Genomic DNA, 20,000 nt, shown 5'->3' on the forward strand with positions numbered 1-20,000 from the left:
CCAAACTCATGTCGGCCCATGCACGTCACTACTCAAAACTGTATTTCAGTACAGTGCTTGATGTGTTGCTTGTTTGTTTTTTGTGTTTCAGATTCGAACCAGAGCGATCTCGGCTAAAGGGATGACTCTGGTGAGTCCTCTGCAGCTGCTGCTGTTCGCCTGTAAGAAGGTCAACTCCACCGGAGACATGGTGGAGCTCGATGACTGGTGAGAACACACACAGCACCGTGCTCTCTCAGATCTCTGCAGACGCTCTGAATCATGATGATTAACCTGGTGAATCTGTGCAGGATCAAACTGAAGATCCCCCACGAGGTGGCGGGAGGCATCATGGCTCTGCGGGCCGGTCTGGAGGGTCTGGTGGTGGAAGTGACCAAAGACCCCGAATATGTCCGACAGATGGATCCGACCAACGAACACCTGCTCAACCTCATCAGACAAATCTCCAAACCGTCAGCAGCTGGAATCAACATGATGGCCAACAACCAGAGGTGACGACACACAGAGCACCTTAAACTCCTGATGACAGCAAACGCCTCACAGATATTCAGCTTAACGTCATAAAGAAATCAGACTGATACTTATCCATTTAATATTTGACAGCTTTAATCAGCCGATCATCACAGCTGTATTATTTAGTTTCATTCACAGAAATGTTTCCAAAGAGAGAAACAATGAGACTCATCAGAGATTTAAAGCTTTTTTCTGACCTGTCGTCTCTCTGCAGGATGGGAGACGGTCCTCGACCTCCAAAGATGGGACGCTTTGACGGAGGAGGAGGAGGAGGAGGATACAGAGGTGGAGGATATGGAGGAGGAGGTGGAGGATACCGAGGAGGGGGAGGAGGAGGATACAGAGGAGGTGGAGGTTATGGAGGTGGAGGTTATAGAGGAGGAGGAGGCTATAGAGGAGGTGGAGGTTACGGAGGAGGAGGAGGAGGATACAGAGGTGGAGGTGGAGGTGGATACAGGGGAGGTGGAGGAGGATATGGAGGAGGTGGAGGAGGAGGATATGGAGGAGGTGGAGGAGGAGGATACCGAGGAGGAGGGGGAGGGGGAGGGGGAGGAGGAGGAGGATACAGAGGAGGTTATTAACATGATGACATCATCAACATTCACTCATTTATAAAAGTTAACAGCAGAATAATCTCACGAGCTGTGGATTTTCTTTAATTATGAGGAATAAAGTTTCAAAACATGTTTAATAATCACGTGAATCTGGAAAAATGTGATTTTTCTTCTGTACTTGTTTCATTAGAAATGTGTTTTTTGATTGTAATGTTTATTTTAATGTTTTGTCCCCAATAAAACTTTGATATTCACAGTTGTAGAAAGTAACTACTTTATACTTCCACTGCACTACACACACACTTTACTGTAGTACAGTTTAAGGTACTAGTACTTTACTGTAGTACAGTTTGAGGTACTAGTACTTCACTGTAGTACAGTTAGAGGTACTAGTACTTTACTGTAGTACAGTTAGAGGTACTAGTACTTTACTGTAGTACAGTTTGAGGTACTAGTACGTCACTGTAGTACAGTTTGAGGTACTAGTACGTCACTGTAGTACAGTTTGAGGTACTAGTACTTTACTGTAGTAGAGTTAGAGGTACTAGTACTTTACTGTAGTATTTCCATGTGAGGTACTTTCTACTCCACTAAATTTATTGAACAGCTTTAGCTAAGGTCCTAACCTGAGACTAGCTATAATATTTATTTCCCTCTGGTTCTTTTTCCAACTTATCTAACACTGAACAGAATAGGTCGGCAATGCACACAACCAGTAACACAGTGTAATGAAGACAGGGAGGAGCGCCAGGAGTTGGTGAAGCTGCTGAAAGAAGAAAAACTGGACATGATATTAGTGTTTCACAATAGGGAGTAAGATTGAGATTGACTCCACAGACCCACAGTCCAGTCCAGTAGGTGGCGGTAAATGCAACCCGCCAATAAAACTAAACAGAAGAAGAAGAGCTTCCACACATTGATTGCATTGCTAACTTCTCTTCGTGCATATTTTTGAAGGTAAGATTGGACTCAACGTTTTCTTTGCAAATTGAACCGTTCATGTTGTAACTTTAAATGCATGTTACTGTAACACTGTCATATATAAATATTATTTCATTACTGAGCTGTTCTGTACATGTTTTCATTCAACTTGATGGGCACCGTTTGTATCGCTGCAGTCCTCCGAGAGTTGAACTTCTACTTTATGTATAAAGTAAAGTTATTTAGTATTTTAGCAGCAGTAGTGCAGAAATAAACAGAAGGTAGTTAACTGGTTTTATTATCTTCTGCAGATTTGTGTCTTTTGATATTGTCTGTTTAGGCGCGTAACCACATGCAGTTCTTCAGTTCGGCCACCAGGTGTCACTGTTTTACCTTTTGTGTCGTTCATCGTAGTTTTGAGATCTGTTGTTAAAATGTAGGTTAAATTGTTTCCTTTCAGTTTAAATAGTTAACAGATAGTAATGTGTACAATGAGTACATACTCTACTGTCAAATGAATGTATCTGTATGTGTTTTAATAATAATAATGAGATCTGCACTGTGTTGTTTTGCATTGCTTAGGGTACAGAGGTGCAGAAAAGAACCAGAATGTAATTAATGGGTTATATTGTCTTCTGCAGGAGCAAATAAATGCTGGAGAATAATCCCTTGAGTTGTCTCTCATGCTCCATCCAAGCAACAACAAGCTCCACTGTGAGCTGAGGAAAGAAGAGGTGAGTTTTTAACCCTGTGTTTTTACTGTTCAGGGGTCAGATTTGACCCATTTTTATATTTGAGAGCTGTAAAAACATCATATACTTATTTCTTCTAGGAGGACTTTTCCTAATGTGACCCTGAATATACAAAATTTGAAATAGAATACATAATTTTTTTAATTGTTTGTGCAGCTGATACACATTTTTCTTATACAGATGTCCTAAAATTCAAAAATCAGCATTTAAACATGTTGGAGACTTCATAATCAATAAAAATAATTTCAGTTGGATCATAAAATAGTGATACATAAATAGAAAACACTTTTTTAAGGAGGATTAAATATTTATTAATGACTGATGAATGTGAATTAGTGTAGAGACTTAATTGTGAGTCAGGTTATGAACAGTATGTGAGGGTTAAATGAGAAATGAACACATTGTATAAAAGGATGAAACACACAGTACCCAAACACAACAATCTCCACTCTGCTCATATTTCCTTGTTTTCTCCCTTCAGATCTACAGAGTGAGTCATTTTCACTGAGAGCTGAAATGGAGCAGAAAAGCGATCAACTGGAGCAAGAAACCTTTTCTTGTTCGATCTGCCTGGATATACTGAAGGATCCAGTGACTATTCCCTGTGGACACAGCTATTGTATGAACTGTATGAAAAAACACTGGGATGGAGAAGATCAGAGCAGGACCTACAGCTGCCCTCAGTGCAGACAGACCTTCAGACGGAGGCCTGTCCTGAAGAAAAACACCATGTTAGCAGCTTTAGTGGAGCAGCTGAAGAAGACTGGATTCCAAGCTGCTCCTGCTGATCACTGCTATGCTGGACCTGAAGATGTGACCTGTGATGTCTGCACTGGGAGGAAGAGGAAAGCCTTCAAGTCCTGTCTGACTTGTCCGGCCTCTTACTGTGAGAATCACCTCCGGCATCATTTTGATGCACCTCCATTAAAGAAACACAAGCTGGTGGAGCCCTTGGAGAAGCTCCAGGAGAACATCTGTTCTCTTCATGATGAGGTGATGAAGATGTTCTGTCGTACTGATCAGCAGATAATCTGTTATCTCTGCTCTGTGGAGGATCATAAAGGCCACAACACAGTCTCAGCTGCAGCAGAAAGGACTGAGAGGCAGAGAGAGCTCGAGGTGAGTCGACTAAACATCCAGCAGAGAATCCAGGACAGAGAGAAAGATGTGAAGCTGCTTCAACAGGAGGTGGAGGCCGTCAGTCGCTCTGCTGATAAAGCAGTGGAGGACAGTGAGAAGATCTTCACTCAGCTGATCCGTCTCCTCCAGAAAAGAAGCTCTGATGTGAAGCAGCAGATCAGATCCCAGCAGGAAACTGAAGTGAGTCGAGTCAAACAGCTTCAGGAGAAGCTGCAGCAGGAGATCACTGAGCTGAAGAGGAAAGACGCTGAACTGAAGCAGCTCTCACACACAGAGGATCACAACCAGTTTCTACACAACTACCCCTCAGTGTCACAACTCAGTGAACCTACAGACTCATCCAGCATCAATATCCGTCCTCTCAGATACTTTGAGGATGTGACAGCAGCTGTGTCAGAGCTCAGAGATAAACTACAGGACATCCTGAAGGACAAAGGGACAAACATCTCACTGCCAGAGACTGTAGTGGACGTTTTACTGTCAGAACCACCCAAGACCAGAGCTGACTTCTTAAAATATTCACGTGAAATCACTCTGGATCCAAACACAGCAAACACATATCTGCTATTATCTGCAGGGAACAGAAGAGCAGAAGGACTGAGAAAACCACAGTATTATTGCAGTCATGCAGACAGATTCACTGGATGGTGTCAGGTACTGAGCAAAGAGAGTCTGACTGGACGTTGTTACTGGGAGGTGGAGTGGAGCGGAGGATGGGGAGTTCGTGTAGCAGTCGCATACAAGGATATCAGCAGAGCTGGAAGCTCGGATGAATGTGGATTTGGATTCAATGACAAATCTTGCGCTTTACATTGTGACACTGAAGGTTATACATTTTTGTTCAAAAACATTAAAACTCGTGTCTCAGGTCCTGTTTCCTCCAGAGTCGGAATGTACCTAAATCACAGAGCAGGTATTCTGTCCTTCTACAGCGTCTCTGAAACCATGACTCTCCTCCACAGAGTCCAGACCACATTCAATCAGCCTCTCCATGCTGGAATTTGTCTTTGTTATTATGGAGCCAAAGCTGAACTCTGCAAACTTGAATAGACAGGAGTCATTTCTAGGGCCGGGTGTTGGTACTCGATCGAAACGTCTCCCTTCAAACCTGCAACCAATCCTTTTTGCACCTAGAGCTAAAGAATATTACTCTTTGTACGGCCTGGCTGACAACCATTAAAATCAAGAGTCCTTTGATTTAATATGTCATGTGATTGGCCCACTGCTAGATCAGCTACGACCCGTCTGTGGCGGTGAAGTCCTGGTGAATTTCAGTTAGCACGCTTAGCAGTTCAGCAGCCAAGATGCATCCTAAACGCTAACAGAGCACTAAATGTGGAATGGGAATCTAATGAAGTACTCAGTTGGTATCAGTGTCACTTTTAAGGTGCTTGGATTGGTACTGATATCGTCATTTTTTTAAACCATACCCAGCTCTAGTCATTTCAGACCTCATGTGTCAGATGTTGTTCATGTTTTTGTCTCCATGTTTCTGAACTGCAGAGATAAGCTGTCAATCAAACGGGGATTGTTAACCCTTTTTTTCCTTTTCATTTGTCCTGTAGATATTTTGATAAAAGATGTGAAGAAAAATATCTGGAACATTTTAAGATTGGGGGTTTGTGACTTTTCCCTGTGTGTTTATATCCGTGGAGGCTCTCACTGCTCATGATGACGTTTCTAACCTTCACTGACATTTCTTTAGATCAACTTCTCTTTGTTCCAAATGTTAGTTTCATGTTTGTTTTGCTGCATTTGTGTCTGTTGTTTCTGAAACAGAGAAAACAGCTGAACTTTTGTCATTGTAGATATTTTGTTCTCACCTCATTGTGTTTGAAAAATCTGAAGCTTTACATAATGAATAAAGATGAGCAAAGTACTTTCTCCAGATCTTATTCAAAATGTGAAACTACAAAGAGAGTTTATTTGAGGCAGTTTTCATCCTGAAACACCACAAAGTTCAGAGTTCATGTTCAGAGCAGACAAACGTTTGTGAGTCTCTGAACTTTCAGCTTTCTTTAGTAAAGCAGGATTGTCTCACAGAAAAGACATTTTAATCACTTCCTGCTTTTAACAAATAAGATTTTCTTTGTGCATTTAGTTGAAACATATTTTGTTATACAGGCCTAAAAATGGGAAAATAAGACTGAATTTGATCAAATTTGAATGTGAAGAAGTTTTGCTGAGTCTTGACAAATATAAAACAGATGTTGGTTCATTGTGAAGTTGAAGTCATTTCATTTATTTTTCAGTAGATTTTCATGAAGATGAAAGTTGAGAGTGAGGCTGTCATGTTGGTTCAGTGTTTAGCTGTCAGCTCATAAAGAGATGCTCCTGGATCCCAATTTATCAAACTACTAACAGGAACCGTTTAGACTTTAATGAAAGTTAAAAGAAAGAAACTGTCACTTTTAGTCACAAACAGAAGAATAACATTATTTTTGAGACTTGTTTTTTCTTTAAAATGCTGTTAGAAGTGTGTTCAGGTGGTTCAGAGTAGATCCTCCATGACCGCAGGACACATCTGTTTTCTATCCGATGGGACTAAATATCATCCTGATCACCTTGTCTACCAATAGCAGAACATCTGGAGCTGATACTTCAACCAATTTAATTTCATCTCCATTTATAGATTATAAATATATCAGATTGTTGTTAATTATTTGAGATCAGACAAGTAGCAGAATAACTCACCACTGAGTTAACTGTCAGGATATTTTGTTCAACGCAGCAGAAGTCAGGTCAGTCAGTATCTCTGATTGATTCCTTCATGTGATCAATTATAACGACGTGTCTTGTTGCTCACACTCAGTCAGAAACTCTTCCACTTTGAACTTGTACTTGTGAGTTTTCTTAAATATTGTTCAGAATTTTTATGACAGACTTGATTTGTAGCAGTCACCTATTCTTCAGACTTGCTATTATTTCCTGGTTCTGGATTCAAGTAGCTGAATGTCGAAATCCCTCTGAGTTTTATTCAGATCACCTGTTGTCCAGGCAGTGGGGACTGAATAGTAACTGAGAGCAACTGGGTGCATTTCCCTCTGGGCCAATCAGGTGAGTACAAAAGGAGTTCAGCCTACAAACTCAGACAGTCGTTGCCTCTGATTTCTGAAATGGAGCAGAAAACGTTTTACTGTTTGATCTGTCGGGATCTACTGAAGGATCCGGTGGCTATTCCCTGTGGACACAGCTAATGTATGAACTGTATTAGAGGATGCTGGGATGGAGAAGATCAGAGGAAGATCTACAGCTGCCCTCAGTGCAGACAGATCTTCAAACCGAGGCCTGTCTTGAAGAAAAACACCATGTTAGCAGATATAGTGGGGCAGCTGAAGAAGACTGGACTCCAAGCTGCTCCTGCTGATCACTGCTATGCCGGACCTGAAGATGTGGCCTGTGATGTCTGCACTGGGAGGAAGAGGAAAGCCTTCAAGTCCTGTCTGACTTGTCTGGCCTCTTACTGTGAGAATCACCTCCAGCATCATTTTGATGCACCTCCATTAAAGAAACACAATCTGGTCGACCCCTCCAAGAAGCTCCAGGAGAACATCTGCTCTCGTCATGATGAGGTGATGAAGATATTCTGCCGTACTGATCAACAGATAATCTGTTATCTCTGCTCTGTGGAGGATCATAAAGGCCACGACACAGTCTCAGCTGCAGCAGAAAGGACTGAGAGGCAGAGAGAGCTCGAGGTGAGTCAAAGTTCAGGGTTTTCCCCTTGCAGCTTGTCTTGTGCTTTTTTCGTATGCTTCTTTGACACCTTCAATAACACTTTGGTCTGCCTTCAACTATGATTTATTTGAGGTAGCTTGTTTATCTGAAGGTGAGGACTTACACAGTTTACTCCATACTGCTGTTGCAGACCGTGGCTTCATTGGGAGGGAGGATGAGAGATTTCACCAACTGTAACTCAACAAACCTTTGGGTCTTCAAACTTCTTGTGACTAATTTTGTTTTGCAGGTTTAATCTGCAACAAAACTGCCTGCTGTGCTGTAGAGTTTTAAAAAATAAAAATACATTTGCAACAAAGACATTCATCTGAAACAGCCATGATTAGTTTGCTGATAGCGAAAACCCCGCTGGTTTCTTCTTTCCTCTCCCATTAATCATCTCACCAGCCCTCACATTTATCTGCTGACCCTTTGGAGGGGCCCCACCCCTAGGTTGGGAACCACTGGACTAAACTAGCTAACTGTATATAAAGTAGTGTAAACTAGCTAACTGTATATAAAGTAGTATAAACTAGCTAACTGTATATAAAGTAGTATAAACTAGCTAACTGTATATAAAGTAGTATAAACTAGCTAACTGTATATAAAGTAGCGTAAACTAGCTAACTGTATATAAAGTAGTGTAAACTAGCTAACTGTATATAAAGTAGTATAAACTAGCTAACTATATATAAAGTAGTATAAACTAGCTAACTGTATATAAAGTAGTGTAAACTAGCTAACTATATATAAAGTAGTGTAAACTAGCTAACTGTATATAAAGTAGTATAAACTAGCTAACTGTATATAAAGTAATATAAACTAGCTAACTGTATATAAAGTAATATAAAATAGCTAACTGTATATAAAGTAGCATAAACTAGCTAACTGTATATAAAGTAGTGTAAACTAGCTAACTGTATATAAAGTAATATAAACTAGCTAACTGTATATAAAGTAGTATAAACTAGCTAACTGTATATAAAGTAGTGTAAACTAGCTAACTGTATATAAAGTAGTATAAACTAGCTAACCGTATATAAAGTAGTATAAACTAGCTAACTGTATATAAAGTAGTATAAACTAGCTAACCGTATATAAAGTAGTATAAACTAGCTCCACCTCCAGCAGCTACAACAGTAACATGCTGCTCTAACACTGATGCTTCACTATAAATAATCTAATGATGTCATATATAATAATATATCACTACTTTTACTGTAATACTTCATACTACATCACTATAATACTGCAGTACTTTTACTGTAATACTGCATACTACATCACTATAATACTGCAGTACTTTTACTGTAATACTGCATACTACATCACTATAATACTGCAGTACTTTTACTGTAATACTGCATACTACATCACTATAATACTGCAGTACTTTTACTGTAATACTGCATACTACATCACTATAATACTGCAGTACTTTTACTGTAATACTGCATACTACATCACTATAATACTGCAGTACTTTTACTGTAATACTGCATACTACATCACTATAATACTTATATTATATTTTTCATTCAGGACTTTTACTTAGTATTAAGTGTTTGTACATTGCTGTATTAGTACTTTTACTGCAGTAAAGGATCTGAGTACTTCTTCTACGGCTGCTGCCAAACAGTTTCTACTGATGATCATGTGACGGTCAAAGGTCAACACTTATCAAGAAAGTCCTGTTGGGTGTGTTGCTCAATAAAATGACCTGTGCTCATATTTCCTTGTTCCCTCCCCTTCTGACTGGGAAATCTCTTGTTTGAATTGAATTGAAGAATAGACACTGTTTTTATGTACTTTTATTTCAAACACTCAGCTTACAGCACTGCTGCAGAGAAACTATGTGATTAAAATGTGTTGCAGAGTCTCCGTCACGCAGAGGACAACAGTGCCATACTATCAGCAGACTTTAGTCAGTTAAAGTCTGTTTTATTTTAAACTCTATGATATTCACAGAAAAACAACAGAGATAAAATGACAGCTTGAGGTGCATCTGTGTTCAGAGGAATCATCTCAGACCTTCACAGACACTTGAGGATTACATCTTTTAAATAAATCTGAGATTAAAGCCTTTTATTATTGATTATTATTAAAGTCTATGAGTGGTTTGGATCATGATCCTCACTGAGCTTTGACTTTCATTTTCCTTCCTTTACTTAACATGAAATGACCTAATCTTTACAGTTTTATTGAGAGAACTTTGGTTCATCTTGCAGGAATTTAGCCAATAAAGCTTTAATACTGAACCAACATGCTAGTTGATTGTGAGAAAACTAAAAGGAACACATGTATCAAAAACACAGTAAATCCACTTTTCAGATTAATCAATTCATACTGATCAACAAATTAACTCCAACTTAATTTTTGACTTTAGGGGACTGACAAGAACAAATGTTAACAGTTAGACAATTTAAATGATGCACACAACAAATTTAAAAGAAAACAAGAAATGAATGATGTGTGTCTGATTGTTTGAATATAAACACAAATGGCAGTTTAGTTCATAGTCTGTGTAGCAAAAGAGAGAGCTCCACTCTGTGCTCATTTCCTTGTTCCCTCTCCCTCGTATCTACAGTATTTAGAGAAGTAAAAACCAACATCATAAAGTACATAGACTGTCAGCCTACATTTTACTGTAGATCACGTGTTGTTCAGATCAAAGCTCAAATGTTTATCTTCTCAGGAAGTGAAACTCTGACAGTCGTTGCCTCTGAGAGCTGAAATGGAGCAGAAAGGACTTCAGGTGGACCGGGAAACCTTTTCTTGTGTGATCTGTCTGGATCTACTGAAGGATCCAGTGACTATTCCCTGTGGACACAGCTACTGTATGAGCTGTATTAAAGGATTCTGGGATGGAGAAGATCAGAGGAAGATCTACAGTTGCCCTCAGTGCAGAGAGGCCTTCACACCGAGGCCTGTCCTGAAGAAAAACACCATGTTAGCAGCTTTAGTGGAGCAGCTGAAGAAGACTGGACTCCAAGCTGCTCCTGCTGATCACTGCTATGCTGGACCTGAAGATGTGGCCTGTGATGTCTGCACTGGGAGGAAGAGGAAAGCCTTCAAGTCCTGTCTGCAGTGTCTGATCTCTTACTGTGAGAATCACCTCCAGCCTCACTATCAACTACCTGCCTTTGAAAAACACAAGCTGGTGGAGCCCTTGGAGAAGCTCCAGGAGAACACCTGCTCTCATCATGATGAGGTGATGAAGATGTTCTACCATACAGATAAGAAACGTATCTGTTATCTCTGCTCTGTGGAGGATCATAAAGGCCACGACACAGTCTCAGCTGCAGCAGAAAGGACTGAGAGGCAGAGAGAGCTCGAGGTGAGTCGACTAAACATCCAGCAGAGAATCCAGGACAAAGAGAAAGATGTGAAGCTGCTTCAACAGGAGGTGGAGGCCGTCAGTCGCTCTGCTGATAAAGCAGTGAAGGACAGTGAGAAGATCTTCACTGAGCTGATCTGTCTCCTCCAGAAAAGAAGCTCTGATGTGAAGCAGCAGATCAGATCCCAGCAGGAAACTGAAGTGAGTGGAGTCAAAGAGCTTCAGGAGAAGCTGCAGCAGGAGATCACTGAGCTGAAGAGGAAAGACGCTGAACTGAAGCAGCTCTCACACACAGAGGATCACAACCAGTTTCTACACAACTACCCCTCAGTGTCACAACTCAGTGAACCTACAGACTCATCCAGCATCAATATCCGTCCTCTGAGATACTTTGAGGATGTGACAGCAGCTGTGTCAGAGCTCAGAGATAAACTACAGGACATCCTGAAGGAGGAATGGACAAATATCTCACTGACAGTGACTGAAGTGGACGTTTTACTGTCAGAACCAGAGCCCAAGACCAGAGCTGGATTCTTAAGATATTCATGTGAAATCATTCTGGATCCAAACACAGCAAACCCACGGCTGTTATTATCTGAAGGGAACAGAGAAGCAGAAATGCATCAACCACAGCCGTATCCTCGTCATCCAGACAGGTTCACTTATTATCGTCAGGTCCTGAGCAAAGGGAGTCTGACTGGACGTTGTTACTGGGAGGTGGAGTGGAGAGGGGAAGGGGTTCGTGTAGCAGTCGCATACAAGAATATCAGCAGAGCAGGAGACTCAGATGAATGTAGATTTGGACGCAACAACAAATCCTGGGCTTTACATTGTGACACTGATGGTTATAATTTTTGGTTCAACAACAGTCAAACTCCCGTCTCAGGTCCTGTTTCCTCCAGAGTCGGAGTGTACCTGGATCACAGAGCAGGTATTCTGTCCTTCTACAACGTCTCTGAAACCATGACTCTCCTCCACAGAGTCCACACTGTGTTCACTCAGCCTCTCCATGCTGGACTTCATCTTTGTTTTCCTTTGTTTGGAGACACAGCTGAGTTCTGCAGACTTAAATAGAAAGAATTATTTTCCCTCATAGATGTGATATTTCTGCCATGTGAAAAGTGTGTAATAAAACATCATAATTCCTGATAGACTTTTTGTTTTATTCAGACTCAAGTGCTACAAAAACATATTCAACAGAATATTATGTGACATATTTTAAAAATCTTCCTGAAGAGACGATTTATTTGAATCAGGTTTGCACAGGTATCAGGTGGTCTGCAGGATGTACAGAATCAGAAATATAATACAGTCCTCTCTGGGAAATTGAATGGAAAGCAACTGGACTTGTTATGTCTATGAAGATGTTTCACCCCTTATCCAAGGTGCTTCATCAGTTCACAAATGCCACTTGTGTCAAGTGGTCGTTAGTTCTCCAGGGTTTGGCCCAGGTAATGCTCCATAAGACGGTCGTAAGAGTCACGTGAGGCTAAGGTGTTTACCCTCCTGGGTAGGGATGAAAGGGCGACATTGTAGATGGGGGACAGGTGTTGTACACCCCCTCCTCTGTTTAGGGATGGTTTTCCACTTTCACATAGATGGCTTCTTTTACTCCTCTTTCAAACCATCTGTCCTCCCTGTCCATGATCTTTACATTGCTGTCTTCGAAGTAGTGTGCCTTTTTCCTTTTGGTGTAAATAGACAGCAGAAACTGGACCGGAGGAGTTGGCCCTTCTGTGTTGGGTCATACGTTTGTTTAAAGGTTTGGTTTTACCAATAAGTTGTTGTCCAGCTCTGCTTCTAATTGGTCCAATTTGAGAGCAGCTTGACTCTCAATCATGCAGATCACACTCACCTGTGTAATGAATGTACCTGTGTCTATATATGACTTGTCTTGATTTGTGATGGTGATTTGACAATGCCTGATGAAGACATGTGAGATCGTAACATTGCTTTTGTAATTAAAGTTACTGGGAGCTTTTAATGCAGTGTGTGGATCCTCTTCTGGTTTCTGCCTTTAGTTGCGCTAAAACTAAAAGCAGTTTTTCCACGTTCTGACTGAATAGAAGAGGGATGAAGGGTCAATTTTTGATCCAGCACCTGTGAAAGTGTTTGGATGTGTGTACCCCTCACCCTGCTTTCCATTAACCTAACCTGACCTTAACCACAGTATTCTTACATTATAAAACATCGTTATGTTGCCCTGCCAACTACTGCCATGGGAGTACCAGATTGGAAAGTGTTCCTATGTGTTGTCCTGCAGTGCACATGGTCAAAAGACTTTCACCCTATGTTCCCCACTTTAATAGTGTTAACACACATTAACCCTCAAATTTTTATTTGGGTCACATTTTGTTTGGAAAAGGTGTATTTAAACACGGCTTACTGAAATACTTCCTTAAGGTAAAACAGTGATCCTTTCTTCTAAGAGAAGGTCAAAGGTCAGGACCCACTCAGGCTGCTCTGAAGACAACCAGTCTTTAATTTAATGCAACTAAATGAATCAATACAATAAACATCACAATTACTTTGTACATCTAAGATCTGTAAATGCCACAGTAACACATTTCCACACTTTGCTGAAATTACAGTGGAGCTTTTTCGCCCCCTAGTGGCAGCAGAATATATGACAACTTTACACTGAATATGTGAACTATGAGACCTTTTTAAACCAATGTTTTAGTGACATTCAGCCATTTCTGAGCAGTGCACATGGTCAAAAGACTTTCACCCTATGTTCCCCACTTTAATAGTGTTTACATACATTAACCCTCAAATCGTGTTTGGGTCACATTTTGTTTTGAAAAGGTGTATTTAAACACGACTTACTGAAATACTTCCTTAAGGGTTAATGCAGATTATGGCATTAGGTTGAAAGCTCCAGGAAGGAATCGGTCATGTAAATGTTATTTAAGGGTGAATTGCAATAAATCCCAAGCTGTCAAAACACACACACACACACACACACACACACACACACACACACACACACACACACACACACACACACACACACACCAATAAAAATGACACATAACTTTTTTAAGAGTGCATCACAGTTTACAATCAAAAGAAGTCAGAGCAACAAAGAGGCATCAATACAGAAAACATGACTTTCATCTGCAGCTACATGATAACACTCAAAGTCTCTCACACACACACACTCACACACACACACACACACAAACACACACACACACACACACACACACACACACACAAACACACAGGAAACATGACTAAATGTACAAATCATTGCAAACAAATGTACATTTCACATTAATGAGGCGTTGATCTTCAGTAATAGAAAATGGACAGATGTGGGTGATGAGTCCCACTGTTTATTATATTTATATTTATTTATATTCACTTTTTTTCTGTCGTTTCTTTTTTTCGTTTTTCAGTTTTTTTTCTTTCTTTTTTTGCAAACACGTTCACAAACAGATCATATTTCTACGAAGTGATAAACATTCATGCCAGAACCAAACTGTCTAAGCATGCAGTCTCTAAGAAGAAGAAGAAGAAGAGCTAACAGGAGCAAAATGAAGAGGAGAAAAAAACCCATCATCATCATCATCATCATCATCATCATCATCATCATCATCAAATACGTCAAATGATTTCATCTGATCCTGATATCAGAAAACAACCTGAACTGTGAACTGCTAACGGAGCCTGTGGCATCAGTGCTGTTGCTATGGTTACCTGCAGTTTAAATATCTGGAGGGTAAACTGTCGACTAAAACTACGTCTGATGTTTCTTTATGTACAGTTTTAGCTTTTCAGCCTCAGAAATCATCGAGTCTCGAGCCAGAACATTTTTCTTCCCGCTGAGCCGTGAAGTTTAACACGGAGCTTTATTTGATTATTTTTTAGCTAATTTTATACAAATTTGCAGTAATTTTAAATGTGCTCAGTAAAGTTTCTGAGTAATTTGTGGATTTAAAGACTGTGTTAAGTGAATTCAAACATTTTCTTCTAAACACATTAAATAGGTCATAAATGTATTTCTAAAAAAAGGTGTAAAAAGCATTTCAACCATTTAGATTTGAATTGTGGAGCTAGGCTTCACAAACTGTGTTTCAACATTTCTGTGTTCAGGATTTAGTGATTAGCATGAACCAGCTCCTGCTGCTGTAGAGGTATAAATACATTCAGCACACACTACTACTACTACAGTCTACAATTATCCAGTTAGACGCTGAGCTAGCCGCCGAGCTAGCAGCCGAGTTAGCCGCCGAGCTAGCAGCCGAGTTAGCCACCGAGCTAGCAGCTGAGTTAGCAGCAGAAAGCTCTCAGACGAAGCGTCCATGTTTCGGGTAGAGGTGGTGACTTTGATTGACAGGTGACACTTGGTAGGGGGCGGAGCTTCAGCGGACTCGGAGGCCACACCCACAGCGTTTGGGAGCAGAGAAAGAGGCTGATTTTTACACAACTTTGAAGCCTAATTTCATATATTTGGCAATTTTTTTAATCATTCAAATTTGGCAGGGTGGTTAACAACACACTTTTCTGTGGTATGTCAAACTCAGAACACATATTTATTCTTACTTTACACAGACTTTAATGTGTTTTTTTTAAAGGATATTTTACAGAACAGATGGTGCAACTACAAAAACAAGTTAGTTTAGTTCAGAACAAACTTTAACGTAGTTAATAAGTTATTAGTTAGTGAAGTACAAGTACTGATTGATTGATTGAAGTACCTCAAACTGTATTACAGTAAAGTACCACCATAGTTAATAAGTTACTGTGTTAAACTCCATATTAGCACATTAGATTCTTACTTTAAAACAATTTAATTTTGACCGCAAATTACTCAGAAATTTTACTTCCACCCCCAAATTTTAATTTCTTGTAGCTTCGATTTTTTAAATCACAGAACCAAATATTTTCTACAGTTGTTCATGTTTTAGTTTCTGGTGATTAAACAGGAGAGTTTCATGTCAGTCACTAACGAACCAGGAAGCTCGACCCCGCTCTGATCGAACGGAGCCGGCTCCACATCGATGACACCTCTGCAGCCCTTAGAGATTACCTCCACACATCGTCCAACATCACCCCCCCCCCGACCCCGATGGTAAAGTCACATGACACAGACAGAAGGAGGGTCACTAAGGCTGTATTCACATCAAGCCCACCAATGAGGGAGGAGTTGGAGTTCGGGTTTGATGTGAATGCAGCTTTACGATCCTGTTGGGAAAGACGAGTATATGTTTGACACTGAAGACAGACGAGGAAGCTGTAGTCTGGGGGGGGGGTCGTATATTCATATAGATGATGGTAGTAGATGCCCCCCCCTTCCTCCTCCTCCCACCCCCCCTGCTCTTCCTGTTCTGTGATTGGCTGGTTATCCCGAGGCGTTGATGTACAGCTGACTCTGCAGGATGTAGTCGATGACCGGCTGACTCAGGTAGTCGACGACGTGACCGTCCCCGTGCTGCAGGGCCAGTCTGGGGTGGGGGTGGGGGTGGGGGGGCAAATAGATTAGACAATGTACTCCCAGCAGGTTATTTGATACTATATATTCCCCAACCCCCAAACACCCATTCTGAAATACTCATATCCTTAGATGCAGAAAAAGCCTTCGACAGGGTGGAGTGGGATTACCTCTTCTCTACCCTGCCTAGGTTTGGATTTGGCTCCACATTTATTGCATGGCTCAAACTTCTCTACGCCTCCCCAATGGCCTCAGTGCAAACAAATAAACTTAGATCTGACTACTTCAATTTATCATGATCTACTAGACAGGGCTGCCCACTATCCCCACTGCTTTTCGCAATGGAAATCGAACCTCTTGCAATTGCTTTACGAGCTTCACTTAGATACAGTGGGATTTTTAGAGGAGGTGGAGAACATAAGGTTTCACTATATGCAGATGACTTATTAGTATATATTTCCAATCCTTCTGAATCAATCCCTGTGATAATGTCAATTTTGAATAAGTTTGGACGAATATCAGGGTAACATTCTAGCAGATGAGCAATCTCTGGAAACTCTGCCCTTTAAAGTTTCAACACAGTTTAAATATTTAGGAATTAATGTCACAAAAACAGATCTCTTCAAAACCAATTTCATTAAGTTATTTGAAAAAGATAAAATGCCTTTATTTTAAGGGGAGGACATGTTAAAAACTGTACTTCTACATGTTTCGGAAGGCTCCTTAGCCGAAACGTGTAGAAGTACAATTTTTAACATTTCCTGCTCTTTAGTTTATATTTAACATTTAACATCTTATACTCTTGATTTCATAAGAACATTGATATCAGTGTGTAGAGATACGTCCAGCATGTGTTTAACCAACCAGATATCGGATGTAAAGACGATGATAATAAACTGGACCGACCTGCTCTTGGTGGAGCTGACGATGGACATTGGGTGATGCAGGTCGTCTTTCACCACGACGATGTTATCCTGAAACCAAGAGCAGCAGAAACAAACACGAGGTCGTTAAATTCGCTGTAAAAACGTGACGTCAGACGAGGTTCAACCAGCTGATCGCGGTGCTTTGATCTCACCTTGTACTTGCGGAGGACGGAGGAGTGATTCATGATCCGCTCGGTGTCGGCTGCGTCACGAGGAACCACAACGATCCCGAAATCTCCCACGATCACCTCCATCTGAAACAAGAGACGCACCACATTTAGACACAGCTCCATCTCTTTATATCAAAATGTTTTAAGATGTTTGAGCTCAGGTTGAATTAGGCATGGGATGATAACCGTGTTCAAGGTTCACCGCGATTTGAAAAAGCCACGATAACCGAAACCGCCAAATGTTCTGTCGTACCGTTCCTGAGGTATGAGCTGTTTTTAGTCTAGTCTAGTCATATAAATCCTTTCTTCCTTCCTTTTGTCTTTCCTTCCCTCCTTCCTTTCCTTCCCAATCCCTTTTCCCTCCTTCCTTTCCTTCCTTCCTTCCTTCCTTCCTTCCTTCCTTCCTTCCTTCCTTTTGTTTTTCCTTCCTTTTGTCTTTCCTTTCCTCCTTCCTTTCCTTCCTCATACCGTTCCTAAGGTATGAGCTGTTTATTGTCTGGTCAAAGACAGGAAGTGCTGGTCAAAGACAGGAAGTGCTGGTCAAAGACAGGAAGTGCTGGTCAGAAATCCCTCAGGTGGAACAGCTGCAGCGTAGAGTATCACGACCCCTCACACTGTCATTACAGATTCAGGTTAAATGAACATGTCTGTCTTTATTTTTCTTCCTTTTAGGAACATTTTAGAGCTGGAATCATAATACCACCATACCATGAAACCCTGATATTCTTTCTTAAGGTTATCATACCGCCAGAATCTCATACCGGCCCATACCTAGGTTGAATACAATAACCTGCTGCGTCCTCACGTCACATGTTGGGTTTACTGGACTTTATCTTTATGCCATCTAGTGGCAGCAAAAGCACATTACATCAATCAGTGTTAAAGCCAGACGGCAGGAATCTTGGTTCAGGCATCAGATACAAAACCTTAATAGATGTTATGGTTGAAACGTGTTTAATAATGTTTAATAATGTTTCTAGTTTGATACAAATCTGATTAATTTAGTTCCTGTATGTGCATCCATGGTCATTATAACTCACCTGATGACATTTATTATTTATATTCATGTTTCTGTATATTGTAAGGTTTTTTGTTTCCCTCGGAGACAATAAAGACTTTCTAATCTAATCTAATTTTAGCAACAGGCTGCGACACTAATCAAGACGTTTGAGGACGTTGGGACTTAATTATCGCTCTAAGAGAAGGTGTAAATTAAACAGATAAACTGTTTTGTACACTGGTGAATTAATTGTGTTATACAGTAAAATAAACTCATCTCTCCATAAAAGGACTTTCCTGTTTAAAGACGATAAAAATAAAAATCTAAACCAAACTAAAGCTCGAGTCTCAGGAGGATAAAATATGATGTAAAACTGTTTGTGACTGATCTAAGAGCAGGGGAGAGGTGTGAAGAGCCAAAATGCATCTTTCATTACATTATTATTAATATTACTGTTAACGTGCTGCTTTTAGTTTACAGTTCAGACTTTTTTTGCTCCATCAGCTGAACTTTTCTGATCTTTGACTGAAATAATGAACCACAGAGTTTAGATGGAGGAAGATGTTGATGATCTGCTTTAACCCGAAAAGTCCTGAAAGATCAAACTTTCTTTTATCTTGTGCCCACAAGATAAAAACATCTACTGTTTTTAGATGAACCATAGATTTAAAAAAAAATCATCTTTAAGGACTTCAGGGTCATTTAACATGAAATACAGCGTGAACAAATCAAACCACACTCTTCATTTCAGATGCATTTGATTGTTCCTTAAAACTGAATCTGTTGAATAAATAAATCTTTCTTCTCTTCTTTAAACACATCAGGTCTGAGACAATCATGAATATGAAGTTTCTAAATCATTTAACCACTGAAACTTTTATCCATGAACCTTAAAATGTGTTCAACGTCTCACAGTGCTGCAAAATACCTGAGAACATTCATATATACATTAAAGTACTGTACGATGTAATGTAGTACTTCACTCCAGTTCATACTCTATTACATCAAGCTCATAATACTGCAGTACTTTTACTGTAATACTGCATACTACATCACTATAATACTGCAGTACTTTAACTGTAATACTGCATACTACATCACTATAATACTGCAGTACTTTTACTGTAATACTGCATACTACATCACTATAATACTGCAGTACTTTTACTGTAATACTGCATACTACATCACTATAATACTGCAGTACTTTTACTGTAATACTGCATACTACATCACTATAATACTGCAGTACTTTTACTGTAATACTGCATACTACATCACTATAATACTGCAGTACTTTTACTGTAATACTGCATACTACATCACTATAATACTGCAGTACTTTTACTGTAATACTGCATACTACATCACCATAATACTGCAGTACTTTTACTGTAATACTGCATACTACATCACCATAATACTGCAGTACTTTTACTGTAATACTGCATACTACATCACTATAATACTGCAGTACTTTTACTGTAATACTGCATACTACATCACTATAATACTGCAGTACTTTTACTG

General features: G+C 40.1%; 3 protein-coding genes across 3 annotated transcripts in view; 2 read left to right on the forward strand and 1 right to left on the reverse strand.

The window, feature by feature from the left end:
* The window catches only part of dhx9 (DEAH (Asp-Glu-Ala-His) box helicase 9), a 24,120-nt gene extending 22,805 nt beyond the window's left edge, over positions 1-1,315 (forward strand). Inside the window, exons 26-28 of the mRNA XM_053329479.1 lie at positions 92-207; positions 291-491; positions 728-1,315. Of these exons, the coding sequence (XP_053185454.1) occupies positions 92-207; positions 291-491; positions 728-1,094 (684 nt within the window). The 3' untranslated portion in view covers positions 1,095-1,315. The remainder of the gene's footprint in view (positions 1-91; positions 208-290; positions 492-727) is intronic.
* Positions 1,316-2,696: 1,381 nt separating this feature from the next.
* LOC128369833 (E3 ubiquitin/ISG15 ligase TRIM25-like) lies at positions 2,697-12,016 on the forward strand. Its single transcript, XM_053330908.1, has 3 exons — positions 2,697-2,722; positions 3,222-4,706; positions 10,327-12,016. Exons 2-3 carry the CDS (start codon positions 3,257-3,259, stop codon positions 12,006-12,008), a joined length of 3,132 nt encoding a protein of 1,043 aa, XP_053186883.1. The 5' UTR covers positions 2,697-2,722; positions 3,222-3,256; the 3' UTR covers positions 12,009-12,016.
* Positions 12,017-16,284: 4,268 nt separating this feature from the next.
* nmnat2 (nicotinamide nucleotide adenylyltransferase 2) overlaps positions 16,285-20,000 on the reverse strand; it is a 19,277-nt gene continuing 15,561 nt past the window's right edge. Inside the window, exons 9-11 of the mRNA XM_053329554.1 lie at positions 17,453-17,554; positions 17,281-17,348; positions 16,285-16,387 (exon numbers count right to left, since the gene is read on the reverse strand). Of these exons, the coding sequence (XP_053185529.1) occupies positions 16,285-16,387; positions 17,281-17,348; positions 17,453-17,554 (273 nt within the window). The remainder of the gene's footprint in view (positions 16,388-17,280; positions 17,349-17,452; positions 17,555-20,000) is intronic.

Source organism: Scomber japonicus, chromosome 12, assembly GCF_027409825.1.
Source record: "Scomber japonicus isolate fScoJap1 chromosome 12, fScoJap1.pri, whole genome shotgun sequence".
Lineage (NCBI taxonomy): Eukaryota > Metazoa > Chordata > Actinopteri > Scombriformes > Scombridae > Scomber > Scomber japonicus.